The sequence below is a fragment of the Cavia porcellus genome, unplaced genomic scaffold, assembly GCF_034190915.1.
Source record: "Cavia porcellus strain 051 isolate PalLab524CR breed Dunkin Hartley unplaced genomic scaffold, mCavPor4.1 scaffold_27, whole genome shotgun sequence".
Taxonomy (NCBI): Eukaryota; Metazoa; Chordata; class Mammalia; order Rodentia; family Caviidae; genus Cavia; species Cavia porcellus.
In genome coordinates this window covers 25,798,827-25,815,376 of record NW_026947510.1, presented here as the reverse complement: position 1 = coordinate 25,815,376, position 16,550 = coordinate 25,798,827, and the positions used below count along the sequence as shown (strand labels likewise).

Sequence of the window (16,550 nt, the reverse complement as noted above, 5' to 3'; positions counted from 1 at the left end):
AATCATGTAATGATTTGATTAGTTCTATAATATGCAGTATGTATTCAATGTGTGTGAAGATGGGGACAAGTATTTGGAAGAAACTAAAGACAATTAGATAAACAGTGAAGATCTCCAGTAGACTTGCTTTGAAATCTGTATTTCTTTAAATTGTTTCTTTTTGAACTGTTTTGTTTTGTTTTGATATGTTTAATCTTACCCTCATTAAGATAAAAAAACAAGTATGTAGGACTGATAACCTGATAACAAGTATGTTGGACTGATAGAGTTTTTGTTGGATCACTGAGCAGAACTGTTGGCAGTGTCACTATTTGAATGTCACTTTACATACTTTAATTTTGTAACCTGAACAACTATTTCTAAGATGACAATATGTAACTTATCAACTGGTGATTTCTTACGGTTTATTTTTTCTGTAATTCTGTATTATTTCTACCCTTTTTTTCTCCATTTTTTGTTTCTTTCTCTTTAAACAAAAAAATTTTTGTTTTAAAAGAAATGTTTTTGTTTAAAGAGAAAGAAACAAAAAAATTAAAAAAAAAAAAAACTTTACCCAACTCACTGAAGGCATTAGGTGACAAAGAGGAGCTTCTGTACGACCAGTGTTGTTGATGGTGTTGGCAAAGATTCATTGTGTACAATGTGGCTGAACTGGAATGTAAATTGAGAGACTTGAGGCCTACAGGAAAGGGAGAAGGGTGACATGGGAAGAAGAAAAGAGAGAAAAGAGGGCAGAAATGGGAAGAAAGAAAGCAATGGGCCCTTGAATCATAAATATAAAAAACCATGTCCCTCAAGTGAATAATAGCTTGCATTTTCTCCACTTATTCCTCAAAACAAACCTAATGGTTCACAAGTAACTGTAAATTTTTGTACAGCAGAGGTTTGCTGATGTCTTTCTTCAAAATTGTAAGTTGGGCTGAGGATATGGCTCAGTGGTAGAGTTCTTGCCTTACATGCTCAAGCCCCTAGATTCAATTTCTAGCACCACCAAATAAATAAATAAATAAAAGCCCATTGGCAGCCTTATTTATTCTAAGGAGATACTATGTACTCATTAGTACATTTCCTGGGCTGCATGCTCTGTGAACAGTAATGGCGACAGAAGAGCACACACCAGATGGTATGAATTAAGCACAATATTCAAGGGCTTCTGACTGCTCAGGTCAAGTAGAGTTTAGAGAAATGGAAGTAAGGATTCCAAACACTGATACAGCATAGAGGAAAGAAGACACACTGTTATACTGGAAGGAAATTTTGGGGAAAGTTTGTTGAGGGAACATTTATGAAATGTTAATTCATACATTTGATGAAGTTAACAAACCAATGAGTTTTGAGTAAAATCCATTTACTCACTGATGAGATAATAAGAGAATCCAGCTGGAAGAAGACACTGGGTTCCAAATAAAGTCTGTGAATGAGAGAAGGAGAAAATGGAGGCCCTTTTGCAATCATTGCTTCTCCTGCTTCATTCTTTCTAGTATTGCTCACTGCCCTAGTCAGCCTTTTAGAACCCATGGGTGAGTATTGCCATGGGGAGTGACTCAGCAGTTTTCAGGCAGCTGGCAGTTTGATTCAGGATTGTGAAATGCTAAGATTTATCTAGTTGTGCAGGCTATTCAATATTTGCTCAGGTTGCAAAGCTGCCTCTTATAAAGTTATTATTTGTTTTTCCCTTTGCCCAGATTTGTACCTGTTAATGAAAAAGAAAAATGTAAATGTTCATGTATTAATTTGTAGAGCTAAATATTGCAAGAAAATAAAACAATGAGAAAAACTCATCACTCCCTACTCTTTCCAAACAATAATCTGTCTTTTATTTTTAAGAACCCGAAACAGCTGGAACTCTTCAAATAATATCAAAGTTGGAGGCCTAATTGATAATCTTGTTCCCTAATTAAGATAAAAAAGTTTAATGTATAGGAAAATAATGTTTTTGTACAGGATTATAGGATTAGTAGTAATGTCCTGTTAGGGCCAACGCCGCAGGGAAAGAGACCCCAAGGACTCAGCTCTTGGTGAGGAAAAGAAAGTTTATTTCCATGCGCATGGGGTCCCTCAGGCAAACGTGTGCGGAGGGGCCCCGAGGGGAATTTGTGCAGGGTTTTTAAAGGTACACGCAGGAGGCAAGCAAGTTTACAGAAGCAAATCGCATTGGTTAATTTTGAGCGGCGCAGGACCTGGCTAATGCTGATTTGAGGGTCTGGGGCTGAGTAACCATGGAGACCGAGGGTCTTGGGTTGACCTTAGAGTGCCAGGTGCTCCCTGGTCCTGTTTATACAGTACATTCTTTTGCTTATCTCTATCTTTACAAAGAACAGAACATCTAGTGGCTAATGACTAGCAGAGACATTTCTTTTGGCCCCGCTCTGACTATCTCCTGGGAAAAGGTTTAGGGAGTGAAGCACTCTTTACTGCTCTGTTTTGATAGCTCTGGGAAGTTAGGGAGTCAACCCTTTTATTCCCCGCTCTGGGGAGTTAGGGAGTTAACCCTTTCATTCCCCGCTCTGGGGAGTTAGGGAGTTAACCCTTTCATTCCCCGCTCTGGGGAGTTAGGGAGTTAACCCTTTTATTCCCCGCTCTGGGGAGGGGGTTGTAGCAGGGGGGTCGACTCTCACACTCCCCCCTTTTATTTTTCCAATGACTTTTAATCCTAAAGGTCCTGTATAGGTAAGGGGTCATATTGTTGGCGTAGCACCATAACTTTTACCTGAGAGATCTGAGCCCTCACAAATTGGGTTACTCGGTTAATGAGGCAAGGGGCTATAGCCATGACTATAATGAATCCGGCCAGGGGTCCCAGTAAAGGGAGAACATAGGGCAGGATTGATTCCCAGAAGGAAAACATTTTGGCTTCACTTGAAGGGGGCTCTCGAGATTTGATTCTCTCTCTCAGCTTTTCCATTGCGTCTTTTACAATCCCAGTATGATCAGTGTAGAAACAACATTCTTCTCTAAGTGCAGCGCAGAGACCGCCTTCTTTTAAAAATAGAAGATCTAAGCCTCTTCTGTTCTGTAACACTACTTCAGATAGAGACGAGAGAGATTGTTGTAACGCAGTTATAGAAGTTTCTAAGGCCTGTAAATCTTGGTTTACTACTGCAAGAAGCTGTTGGCGAGACTGATGCCCAGTAATGAGGGCTGCTGTGCCAGTTCCTATCCCCCCCGCCACACCTATCCCCAATAGGACTGCTAGGGTCAGGGAGACAGGTTCTCGTTTATATCGACCTCCCATGAGGGGGAGTGTGTTAGGGGGGAGATATTTAATGCGTGGCATAAGGTCTATAAGGATGCAGGAGCTGCTGTCTGCAAGGAGGACGTTAGTGGAGACACAAGGAGTGAGCCCATTGGTACATAGCCAAAAGGCTCCAGTAGGAGGGACGAGGTACTGATCTTTGGGAAAGGAATTAGTGTGTGTGAGGCAAAGATGTTGCAAGCTTGTTGGCCAGTTATCAACTGCTCCTATACAAGTTCCTTGACCAGCGAGGCCAGGAAGGGGGAGAGTGTGGTATACTTGATTCCAATCGCATTGGCCGGGGTTGGGGGTTAGTGTATAAGAGTCATTTAGAGCGGTTCCCTCATAATACGGGGGATTAGGACTTAGACATAGCCAACAGGATTGGGGGAGATCAGGTCGGGTATGATTTAAAGCCATGTATGCTCCTTTAATCAAACTGAGTAGGTTAGAATGTGAATATTGAGGGACAGGTACGTGATCTGTCTGGAGTAGCGGAGCTTGAGAAACTGTTATGGCTGAGGGACTTACTATGGTTGTTTGAACAGTAGTAACAGGATCTATAGTAGGCTGATTATATTTTGGCTTTAGAGTAAAGTTTGGGCCTATGGGCACAAATGGGGCCTGCAGGGGAACCTTTTTTATGAGAATAAGGCTTCCCCTGTCTTTACCTGGCTCATAGACTCGAAGTCCCCAGGTGCGTCCTGTCAGCCAACCTGGGTCCTCAGGAGTGGTGACAGTGATATTTAGAACCTGACAGGATCTCTGACCAGCCGGTGGGTAGTTATCTAGGCTGCATCCCGGCGGCCCCCATGTCATTTTAAGGTGTTTATCGGGGAAGGCGGGTTGCCACCCTGTTGCAGCGGTTTCACAGCCCCAATAAGCACAAAAATATTCTCCTGGGGAATTACAATATGATCTACTCCCGGTTGGTGCGGGACAAAGATAAAAATGACTTTGTTTGGGACATTGGAGCCCTGGAAAGAACCAACAGGGTGTGGGCGCAAACCATGGACTTCCTGATCCTTCCCAGGTGCTACCCACACGTGAGTCCCCCCATCGTATTAACGACCATTTCCAGGGGCGATGGGGGCTAGCTACAGTGGGGATTATTAATATAAGTAATCCCATTAGAGCCCGGAGGGTTAAAGTCTGGGGTCCCATACGGGTCATCTTAGAGGGACACATAAGGGTAGTACTCTGAATAATCTCAGGGGGTCCTTCGGCGCAACTTTAGCTTCAGGGGGTTATCAGACCGTTTGAGTTCCCAGGAGCCGTCCACTGGTGCCGAGGCAGGCTTTAGGTGTGACGCGTGGATCCAAGAGGCGACTCCGTCAACCTTTACCGCTGTAGGAGTAGTCAATAGGACCTGATACGGTCCTTTCCAGCGAGGCTGTAGAGTCTCTTGTTGGTGGCGCCAGACGAACACAAAGTCTCCCACCTGGTACGGATGTGGCGCGGGGAACTCACTGGGAGCATAGGCCGAGGCTAGCTGCGTCCACACGTCCCTCTGCAGGTTGTCAAGGGCGATGAGCCTGTCAGACAGGGAGGTTGGCAACAAGGCAGCATGCTCAGTTAAGGGAGTGAGATCTCGAATGGGGGGTGGAGTGCCAAAAAGGACTTCGAAGGGAGTAAGGTTAGGGGGTTTGGTGGACGGGGTGTTTCGCGCGCGAAAAAGGGCATAAGGCAGGAGCATCGTCCAATCTTTTAAGCCAGTCTCATGAGCCAATTTAGTGAGGGTCTCTTTAATAGTTCTATTCATTCTCTCTACCTGTCCTGAACTTTGGGGTCTATAAGCACAATGTAATTTCCAATCAATCCCCAATATGTTGGCCAGTCCCTGACTTACCTTAGCCACAAACGCCGGTCCATTATCAGACCCTATTACCTTTGGCAATCCGAACCGGGGAAATATTTCTTCCATCAATTTTTTTGTTACCACGGCAGCGGTTTCCTTTTTGATAGGAAAAGCCTCAGTCCATCCAGAAAAGGTGTCTACAAAAACTAGCAGATATTTTAGTCCGCATCGGGCAGGCTTAACTTCTGTAAAGTCCACTTCCCAGTATTGTCCAGGTCTGGTGCCGCGTAGCCTTTTGCCGGGGGCCAGCTTGGCAGGGTAGGCATTGGTCAATTGACATGCCTCACAATTAGCCACCACCCGATTGGCGACCTGACGTATGGCAGTGGGGGATGCCCCTGGGAAGTCTTGGCGTTGGGCCAGTAGGCTTAGCTTTTTAGCTCCCAAATGAGTGAGCCAGTGGGCCTGTTGTATGTAAGCAGTCAAATCAGGTGTTTTAGGGGTTTGGTTAATCTGAGCTTTCTCCTTTTGAGGAGAATCTTTGACATCAGTCACCAACATCTGTGAGTCTCCCATGGCTGCAGATTTTGCTGCCTGATCGGCCAGGTTGTTTCCCCTTGTGACGGGATCAGTCCCTTTCTGGTGGCTGTTACAGTGTATTATCGCCACCTTCTGGGGCAACATAACTGCAGCGAGCAACTGGAGGATTTCCTGTTTGTGTTTTATTTCTTTTCCTGCGGAGGTCAGAAGCCCCCGCTGGCGGTATATGGCCCCGTGGATGTGGGCCGTTGCAAAAGCATATCGGCTATCCGTGTAAATGTTTGCTCGCTTTCCTTTAGCGAGCTCTAGAGCCTTAGTCAAAGCAATCAGTTCGGCCTTTTGGGCCGAGGACCCGTCCTCTAGTCTGGCTGTCCATATAACATTGGAATAATCAGTCACAGCCGCCCCCGCATACCGCTTACCTTGAATCAAAAAGCTACTCCCGTCAGTGAAGTAGGTCACCTCTGCATTGGGTAGGGGGCAATCCAATAAGTCCGGTCGTACTCCGGCCTCTTCCGCCAAGACGTCCTGGCAGGTATGGAGGACGGGTTCCGAAGCTTCTTCCGGCAGCAGGGTCGCCGGGTTGAGAGTCACCGGGGGTCCAAAAGTTATCTTGTCCTTGTTGAGCAAGAGGCTCTGATAATGAGTAACTCTGGCATTTGAGAGCCACCTGTCTGGAGGCTGGCGGATGATGCTTTCTAGCGTGTGCGGGGCAATGATTGTTATTTTCTGTCCCAAAGTCAATTTGTCAGCGTCTTTAATGAGCAAGGCAGCTGCTGCGATGGCCTTTAGGCAGGGTGGCCACCCGCTTGCCACAGTGTCCAGTCTTTTTGAGAGGTAAGCCACCGGACGCCTCCATGGCCCAAAGGCCTGGGTCAGCACTCCTCTCGCTATTCCTTTTTTTTCTTCCATGAAGAGAGTAAAGGGCTTATCCACATTAGGAAGAGCCAGGGCCGGAGCGGACAGGAGAGCCCGCTTGATGGCATCAAAGGCCTGCTGGTGATCTTTTTTCCAGATAAAGGGAGATCCCCCCTTCAGTAACGGATATAGGGGAGCTGCCAAAGTTGCGAATCCGGGGATCCATAACCGGCAGAACCCCACAGTGCCCAGGAACTCTCGTAATTGTTTTTGACTCTTTGGAGGGGGAATCTGGACCACAGTCTGTTTTCTGGCCTCAGTGAGCCACCTTTGTCCCCCTTTTAAGGAGTAGCCCAGAAAAATTACCTCTCGCTTACAAATTTGAGCCTTTTTTGCTGATGCCCTATACCCCAGGATAGCCAACTCACGTAAAAGGTCCTGAGTTCCGCTTGTGCAGTCACCCTCAGAGTCCGCAGCCAGCAGCAAGTCATCTACATATTGAAGAAGGGTGAGGCTTGGGTGTTGAGCCCGAAAGGGGGCTAAATCCTTATGTAGGGCTTCATCAAAGATGGTTGGGCTGTTTTTGAAGCCCTGTGGGAGGCGCGTCCAGGTTAGTTGTCCGGCGGACCCAGTCTCAGGGTCCGTCCATTCAAATGCAAATAAGGGCTGGCTATCTTTGTGTAAAGGCAAACAGAAAAAGGCATCCTTTAAATCCAGAACAGTATACCAAGTCCTTGACGGATTTAACCCGCTGAGGAGATTATAGGGATTGGGTACGGTGGGGTGAATGTCTTCTACCCTGCTATTGACCTCCCTTAGGTCCTGTACCAGTCTGTAGTCATTCGTCCCGGGCTTTTTGACCGGGAGTAACGGAGTATTCCATGCAGACCGACAAGGAGTTAATACCCCTTGGTCTAAAAGTCTCTGTATGTGCACCTTAATCCCTAGGTGAGCTTCTCTATTAATGGGATATTGCTTGACCCGAATAGGGGAGGCAGTGGTTTTTAAAGTAACCACTACAGGCGGTTGCTGGCTTGCCAGCCCAAGTCCAGCCGTCTCGGCCCAGGATTCTTTAAAATCAGTTAGCCAGGCTGGGGCGATAGGCTGGGGATCCTGGTGGTCGTAGAGCCTATATTCATCTTCCAGTTTTAGAGATAACACCGTAACCATAGGTTGCCCAACCTTTGGGTTACGGAATGTTACTTGAGGTCCTTGGGGCTCAAAGGAAATCTTTGCCCCCAGTTTGGTTAATAAGTCCCGTCCCAGGAGGGGAGCAGGACATTCGGGAATAACCAGAAAGGAGTGTTTTACTTTTCCCTTGCCTAAGTCAACTGTGCGCTCAGTGGTCCACGAGCGATATTTGCTCCCGTTAGCCCCTTGAACTAATGATTTCTTAGTTGAAAGGGCCCCTAAGGGGGCTTGTAAGGCCGAATAAACAGCTCCCGTATCGACCTCGAATTCCACGGGAGTCCCCTCCACTTTAAACATTACCCTGAGCTCGGGGAGGGGATCCGAGCCCCGAAGTCCCTAGTCTTCTTCATCTAGGGCGAGCATGGGGGCTCGGGATCGCTGTGAGGACTGTCTTTCTCGTTCTTCTTTGGCCCGTTTCTTTTTTAACTTTTCACAGTCTTTGATCAGGTGTCCTTTTTCCTTACAATATGCACATTGATCAGGGTCTAATGGAGGGCGAGTGGGCTTTCCCTTTCCTGGCTCAGGTTTTCCCTGAATAACTGTGGCCAACATCTTAGTTAATTCCTTGTTTCGTCTTTTGTCCCTAGCTAACTCTTTCTCTTCCTCTGTCTCCCGCTTATAGTAGACCTTTTCAGCTTCCTTAACAAGATCCCTCAGAGTCAGGTCTTGGAGACCATCTAGCCTTTGGAGCTTACGTCTTATATCAGGGGCCAATTGTCCTATAAAGGCCATAGCTATCGAGCCTTTTTGGCCTTCCTCCTTAGGGTTAAAAGGCGTATATCGCCGGTAAGCTTCCATCAGGCGTTCTAGAAAAACTGAGGGAGTCTCAGTAGGTCCTTGGGTAACTTCTCTTACCTTGGCCAGATTAGTGGGGCGCCTTGCGGCCGCCCGGAAACCTGTCATTAGAGTCTGGCGATAGATAGAAAGATGCTGCCTACCAGCAGGTGAGTTGGGGTCCCAGTTGGGGCGCTTTAAGGGGAAGAAGTCATCGATCCGGTCTGGTCTCTGGGTGGGTCTGCCATCCTCTCCGGGAACAGCTTTCCGGGCTTCCAGGAGGATGCGGTCTCTTTCCTCGGTGGTGAACAGGACCCCTAGGAGCTGTTGACAGTCGTCCCATGTGGGTTGGTGGGAGAACATAACAGAATCCATTAGACCTGTTAGCTTAGAAGGATCATCAGAAAAAGGAGGGTTATTGTTTTTCCAGTTATAGAGATCTGAGGTAGAAAAAGGCCAGTACTGTAAAGCGGGCATCTGCCCTCCATCTGTCCCATCGTCTATCATGGGCCCATAGGGACGGAGAGGGAGGGCAACGACTGGATCCTCAGGCCGTAGCTTGCTCCGAGTGTTTTGGGCTGGGCCCATGGGCCCCGGAGGTGTGGGCTCGGGGCAAGCCATCGCAGGGAGTGGGGGATATAGAGGGGACGTGGGTACCGGAGGAGAAGAGGAATTTAGCTCAGGTGAAGAGGGGGCTGACGGAGAAGCAGCACTCGATTCGGACGAGGAGGCTGCAGGAGAGAGTGGGTACGGGGGAGGTTGAGTCGGCTGAGAAGGAGGAGGCTGGTCATAGTCGAGTAAGGGTAGATCAGGCTGAGACTCGGGCAGGACCGGAGCCGAAGTGGGAGGTCCTTTCAGAGCTAAAAGCTTTGGTACAGATGAGTCAGAAGGGGGAAGAAAGGATTTTACCCATAATGGGGGTTCCTCCCTGAGGTCCTGCCATACCAGGATGTAAGCGACTTGATCAGGGTGCCCCCTTCGTCCGGGGCGGAAGATGACGTCCTTAACTGCTAGAATGAGGGGCAGATGAAAAGTCCCCTCTGGTGGCCACCCCACAGAGAAAGCAGGCCACTCAGTCGAGCAGAAATCCTGCCACTTACTCTTCTTGACCTGCAAGGAGAGATCGTGAGCCCTCTTCCGCACCTCCGACCAATGGTCGAGGGTGAGGGACAATGGGGATGAGGTCGACTGTCCCATGACGTTCTATTGTCACAGGGCGGTTAACGCAAGCGCGGTACAACAAATAACCTAACACAGCACCCACGACACACAAAACAATCAGGCCGGCCACTTCATTCACATGCATACGCATCAGTTTCACTCCAAATGAGACACCTTACAGGGTGTCTCCAGATTGGCCCGGGCGGACCACAGACTGGGAATCGAAATCCCCCAGATGAGTCACCTCAAAGGGTGTCTCCAGATTGGCCCAGACGGACCACAGATTGGGAATCGAAATCCCCCAGATCGATAGGGAGACCCTATCGCAGACGGTGAACCACGGAAACCGTGTGGGGCGTCCCCCAGTCACCAGGGAACAGAGTACGAAACAGATAACAAAAATTGCCCCTAGATCGGAGCCGTATGGCTCGGGGCGTAAACACCGGTGGTATGAAAAGCGACCAGTCGTACTCACCCGTAGAGCCGTTGGGGTCACTTCCCGTGAGACGTGCTAATCTCGCTGGGGCCTCCAAGATGTTAGGGCCAACGCCGCAGGGAAAGAGACCCCAAGGACTCAGCTCTTGGTGAGGAAAAGAAAGTTTATTTCCATGCGCATGGGGTCCCTCAGGCAAACGTGTGCGGAGGGGCCCCGAGGGGAATTTGTGCAGGGTTTTTAAAGGTACACGCAGGAGGCAAGCAAGTTTACAGAAGCAAATCGCATTGGTTAATTTTGAGCGGCGCAGGACCTGGCTAATGCTGATTTGAGGGTCTGGGGCTGAGTAACCATGGAGACCGAGGGTCTTGGGTTGACCTTAGAGTGCCAGGTGCTCCCTGGTCCTGTTTATACAGTACATTCTTTTGCTTATCTCTATCTTTACAAAGAACAGAACATCTAGTGGCTAATGACTAGCAGAGACATTTCTTTTGGCCCCGCTCTGACTATCTCCTGGGAAAAGGTTTAGGGAGTGAAGCACTCTTTACTGCTCTGTTTTGATAGCTCTGGGAAGTTAGGGAGTCAACCCTTTTATTCCCCGCTCTGGGGAGTTAGGGAGTTAACCCTTTCATTCCCCGCTCTGGGGAGTTAGGGAGTTAACCCTTTCATTCCCCGCTCTGGGGAGTTAGGGAGTTAACCCTTTTATTCCCCGCTCTGGGGAGGGGGTTGTAGCAGGGGGGTCGACTCTCACAGTCCCACAGAGTTTTGCTAAAGACAAGAAAATATTCCAAGGCTTAGAGTGAAAGACCAGAGAGTAAAAGGTTAATAACAAGATGCTGTTTCTCAGCTAGAAGCAGCACTGGGCCTCATGACTTAGTCCAGGAGACAATAAGGTGGCATACAGAACAGAAAATGGCGGTTATGTGTCAAGGTCAGGGTAAAGGGTTAAACTCATACGCAAATCTCTCTGCACACAGGCAGGTTACTTTAAACAAGTATAAATTGATGGGCCATTCTAGTTCTCTTTGGCTCTTTAGTGGAGAATAGAGATGCCTAACAGTGATTAACAACCCTTGTCAGCTTGTTTTAGCACAACTTCTGTAGTTTGGAGAGGGCAACAATGATTAACATATCAATTAGGTGAGATTCTTGCAATTCTTTACAGAGGAGAGTATTGCTCAACATATCAATTAGGTCACTTAACATATCAATTAGGGAAAAAAGGATAAAATAAACATCTGTGGCTGTGATGTTCTCGGGATGTGCTGTGCCAGGGAACTCAGAGATAGAGCCTGCCATTACGCTAATCAGGGTTGTAAAATATGTTAGACTTGAGCCTACAGAAACAAGGTGTCTTAAAGATAAGTTGTGCAGAACAAAGACAGTTAATTAACTCTGACCCACTGGTCACCCCTTATGAACTGACCAATAGCAGATAGATTAGATGCCCACCGCTCTGCACTAACTGTAATGATTGGCTTCTGTAAAAAATGCTTGCTTTGCGGTTTTTCCCCTTAAAAACACCAGCCCTTCCCCTACTCGGGGTTCTCGGTTCCTGCGTGTTCTGAGGACCCCGTGCGCATGGACAAATAAAATCCCCTTTGCTTTTGCATGAGAGTCGTGTCCAGTCGTGTCCTTGGGGTCTCCTTAGCGACTCGCGGTCTTACAGGAGAGCTTGTGGAGCCATGATAAGCAACTTAGCATGCAACTTGCCTATCTGTTACCCTTTTTGCCTTAAAAATAAAGTCTTCATTTGGCTTCCAGAATAAAGCAATTCCCCAGGTAATTTGTACTTTACTAATCACTTTTCTTGCCATCATTCTGGTGCTTCCATTGTTCATTAACCAAACTGTTAATGATGGAATTACTTAAATCATATTTCATGTTCATACTCACTTACTGCTGTGGTTCCTGAAGTTGTAATTCCTCCAAAAAATGGGTTTGAAATGATAATTGGAGTGAGATGGACAGTAGGTGAAGACTTAGTTGTAAAACTGAAAGTATGTATAGTATATAATTGTGAAAATCAATGATGGTCTTATGAAATTTCATTATACTACTGTTTTTTGTCTAAGTTTTACATTAAAGGTGAAATTTTAAAATAGTTTTATAATCTGTGGAGAATCTGATATGATATAACCCTTCTGATCTGATAATCAGTTCAGTTAATGGAATGGTTCCAGCAAACCCAGATGTGTCAGGACCATCAGCCTACAACACAGAAGAAAGTTACTGCATTTAGAGTGTCTTCTATCTTTTATCTTCTTAAATAACTCGAATCATTACCTAACATTCTACACCTAGTTAGGAAGTCAAATATTCTGTGTTTTGTGCTGAAAAACCCTAAATGTTGAAGTAGCAATTTATGCAATATTATATGTATAAGCATGACAGCGATATTTTAATGTAGACCTACCTTTGTATTGTTAATTTGCATGTTTCTTGTAATAAGCCATCATCAGGGGCTGGGGATTTAGCTTAGCAGCAGAAGCTTGCAAGCAGGCAGTCGTGAGTTCGATCCCTGGTACCAATGAAAAGGAAAAAGACAAAAAAAAAATAAGCCATCATCAATTTAATATTTACCTACTGTTGATTATGTGAGTTTCTGATTATGCAATAAATAAAACAATTACTAAATATTCACACAGATAAAAGCCATCTTAAAGTATATCTTTAATTTTTTCTGATGAATAGAAACAAAAGTAGACTCAAAATACATATAGGGTAGAAAAAAGATATTAAAATTTGGGGGACTTTTGCATACTACCAAAACGTTCTTCAAAGGCTGTAAATTTCATGATGTGATCAACAATGTTTGATAATTGGAAGCACTGTGTATTGATTTGTTTAATTTTTTTTTACTTGGGCATAGTGTTGCATACCTAAGTCCGTGCATCTGGGAAGCTGAGGCAGGAGACCACCTGTGAGACCAGGCTGGGTTACATAATGAGTTCAAGACCATCCCTAAGTACATAGCAAGACTGTCTAAAAAATCAATTATATATTTTATAACTATGACACATTCATTCATTCACTTTTTCCATCTTCTTTTGCTTTGGCATGGGCTCAGCACTCTACAACTGCTTCTGCTAAGTTTCCTTCAAACTCTGTGCTGCCAAATCCAAAACATGATTTCCATTCTTATTGAAGTGGTTGACTCCTCGTGTTGTATTCTTTTCTGTTTCAGCCTCTTTCTCTGGCTTTGTTCACACCACACTCTTCTCATTTTTCTTTCTGCCCTGTAAGGAAACACCTGTTTTTTTTCTTCTTGTCTGAGTCTCTTGACCTCAGATGTCAGGATTGTTTTTGCCATGTGCACTTTGATTTTTCTTTCTCTAGGACGGCTCATGAATTCTGAGAATTTGATGATGATCCCAGATGTGGAGACATGAGGATCTCCACATCTCAGACACATATTGCCATTTTCCAAGGTATATTCTCACATAGATATCTCCTGGGAACTTCAAATCCACTTCTGAATAAGAAATTATTGCTTTTAAATTCAATGTACTTATTCTGGAGTATTTCTTATTCTAGGGAAAGGACGTGATATTTACACCATTGACTTGAAGTTGGGACTTGAGAACTATTAACAAGAAAAAAAATAGAGCAGAAAGTGTAAGAAGATGCAGCTGAGCAGTTGTGCATGTATGTGAGCCCTGGCTTGCTCAGCATTGATTTCACCTAAGTACAATTAAAATTACACTGAAATTGCCGATCTTTATACTTCTCCAGCATAGGAGGAGGAAGTAAATAGTAAACATTTAGCCATGAATACTTGCTGTTTGTCATTTAGCTTCTAGTTGTGGCAAAATATGTAGAATATAAAATATACGATTTAAAATTTTAAATGTCTAATTCAATGGCATTAACACCTGTCTTTTGGGCAACACCACCATTATATTTTATCACAATTTTTAACCAAGCCAAAACAAACATACTTCCATGCAATAAGCAGCTGCCCATTTTTCCTACCCCTGAGCCTATGACAGTGGTGGTGAACCTATAGCATCCACAAGGGCTGATTGCATCATTTAAAGCTAAAAAGTTTTGCCATTGCTGGTCTACAACAATCACCCTTGTGCATTCCAAAATTCTATTTTAGGGACCTCATGCAGGTGGAATCATATTTTGATTTGTGTCTACCTATTTTGCTTAGCAAAATGTTTTCCTTGTTAATCCTTGTTATTGGACATATATGCACTTCATTCCTTTTGATGCTAAATAATTCAGAAAATGAGTTAGGAATTGCTTCCATTTTTTCCACTTTTTAGAACAATGTGGGAGTTCTGACACTCTTCTTTAGATATTTGTTAGAATTCACCATGACATTAATTCAGGAATTTTCACTATGGTTCTTGATCCAGTTTCCTTTCTTACTATATGTCTGTTCAGATGGCCATTCCTGCAAAAATTTCAGAGAGCCAAATAAAGTAAGGTAACACTAAATCTTCGGAGCAACTGAGAATATTTCTATGATGGCATTCTAGAATGAATGCCCTGTTTTTGTTCTTAGATTGTGATATCTTAAGGACACTATCTGAGACAGAATGCCCATCTTGAAACAAAAAAAAGTCTTCTAATAGTTGATATTTGACTTCAGCAAAGTTGCCAAAAGTGTCAAGGGTGAAATATTCCCAGAACTTCAGTTTTAAGACAATAAAAAGCTATGTGTGTATCCTACTCACTTGTAGTACTGGATGAAACTATTTCTGCAAAATAAAGACAAGGGATTTTCAGTTTTCAGAGCTAATACATTTTTGGTAAATGTAATGAAATTGCTCTCCATGAAACACAAACTGGGTGCAAACCAGCATCTTAAGCACAAAAAGCTTTTTTAGGATTTAAGCACTGAGAATATGAGAATTGTTAAGGATTAATATAAATTCCTTAATAATAAACATGTTTATTTATTTTTATCGGTACTGGGGATCGAACTCACAACCACATGCTTGCAAGGCAGGCACTTACGCTGCTAAGCTAAATCCCCAGCCCGTCATATTTATTCATTGACATAACTGTCTCTTCATGCTTTAATCTGTTGGTACATTTTCATTTAAACTGATCTCCAATTTACTATTAAATACTGAGACCCTAGAAATGCCCCAAGTTTTTCTTTTCCTGAAAAGCTGCAGTAGAGAAAATGTAAGGTGCATTGTACCAGTGAATATAGAAGGGAGATGACAGGACCTGAGAGTGGGGACAGTGATCAGGGGACCTTGCCACCTTCACCAAGAATTGAAGGATAATCCTGCTGGAGAATTGGTTCAAGATATTTTTCAGGCTGTCCACACAAATTTAAGCCTGGTCAATAAGGAAGGGAAGCAGAGTTTTCCACTGAAGATTGCTGAGAGAATGCACTGCATTGCAAGAGGCGGTACATGACAATTAGAGAAACTCCAGTGCTATACATGCCAAACTGCAAAATGGTGGAAACCTGGATTCATCCAGGATTTAAATCTGCAATAGAAAAAAATTCTGATCTCAAGACAGATGAGAGTTGCTGGCAATGTCCAGGAATGGTAACCCAGGCAATGTCAGGAAAGACCATCAGTCAGACCATCCTTTATATTTCATGGAAGTCCAAAATCTATTCAACAGTGGGTGAAAAAAATAACAAAGAGGATTGAAGGACCTTAAATGGGATTTGTAGCACTGAGCAAATGCAGTTTTAGTTAATTATTAGTATTAGGGTTGTTATCAGTCAGGAAATTCCATTCCTTTTTCATTGTAAAGGGTGGTGCTTCTGCTTTCTAAGGAAACACAAAACTGATAACATTAATTGTAAAAGACCAAAAAGTAAATGGCTTAAAAATCACTTATTGTGGGGCTGGGGATTTAGTTCAGTGGCATAAGCACCTGCCTTGCAAGCAGGCGGTCATGAGTTCGATCCCTGGTACCGATAAAAATGAAAAAGACAAAAAAAAAAAAAAAACACACACACAAAAAAAATCACTTATTGTATTGTTTTTCAGAAACAATATTTACAGTTTGCAGTTTTTAGGATGCATCTTGTATGACATACTATACCACTGATTTTAGTTATATCCTTTCTTTTTTTACTTCATGTATTAAAAATCTTCCAATTTAAAATAATCAATAAAAAAATGTTCATTTTAATTGTTTCATCACATGCCAGTGTATCAATGGATCAAATTTTTCTCAACTATTATCCAATTTATAGAAATAAAAAAATTTTCCTAGTTTTTATTTTGTACAAATAATGTTGAGCAAGTATTTTTCTGCATTTTTGCTTATTAATGGTTTTCTCAAATCTACATACATGTGCATATAAGTATAGATATATAAATGGGTGGAAAAAATTACGTTCGTATTGAGTGGTGTATTGAAAAATGATTTATAAAACTTATTATAGTAATTAGATATCCTGCACTCAGCAGCACACCGTTCTACCTTTCTTATTACACATGTTAAGACTATACCCTTGCAAGTATGCTGCTAAATAGTTTCACTACAAAACAAAATGAGAGAAAATATTTTTTATTTTTAAAAATACTTTCTGTTGGGTGTGGTGGTGCGTGCCTGTAATTCCAGCACTT

At 43.9% G+C, this 16,550-nt stretch overlaps 1 protein-coding gene across 1 annotated transcript; it reads right to left on the bottom strand.

The window, feature by feature from the left end:
• Positions 1 to 2,015: 2,015 nt before the first annotated feature.
• Positions 2,016 to 10,043, bottom strand: LOC134473525 (uncharacterized). The gene is given in 2 exon segments (XM_063238101.1): positions 2,016 to 9,002; positions 9,108 to 10,043. Coding segments are annotated over 2 exon segments (5,043 nt in total). The 5' UTR covers positions 9,594 to 10,043; the 3' UTR covers positions 2,016 to 4,445.
• Positions 10,044 to 16,550: the final 6,507 nt, after the last annotated feature.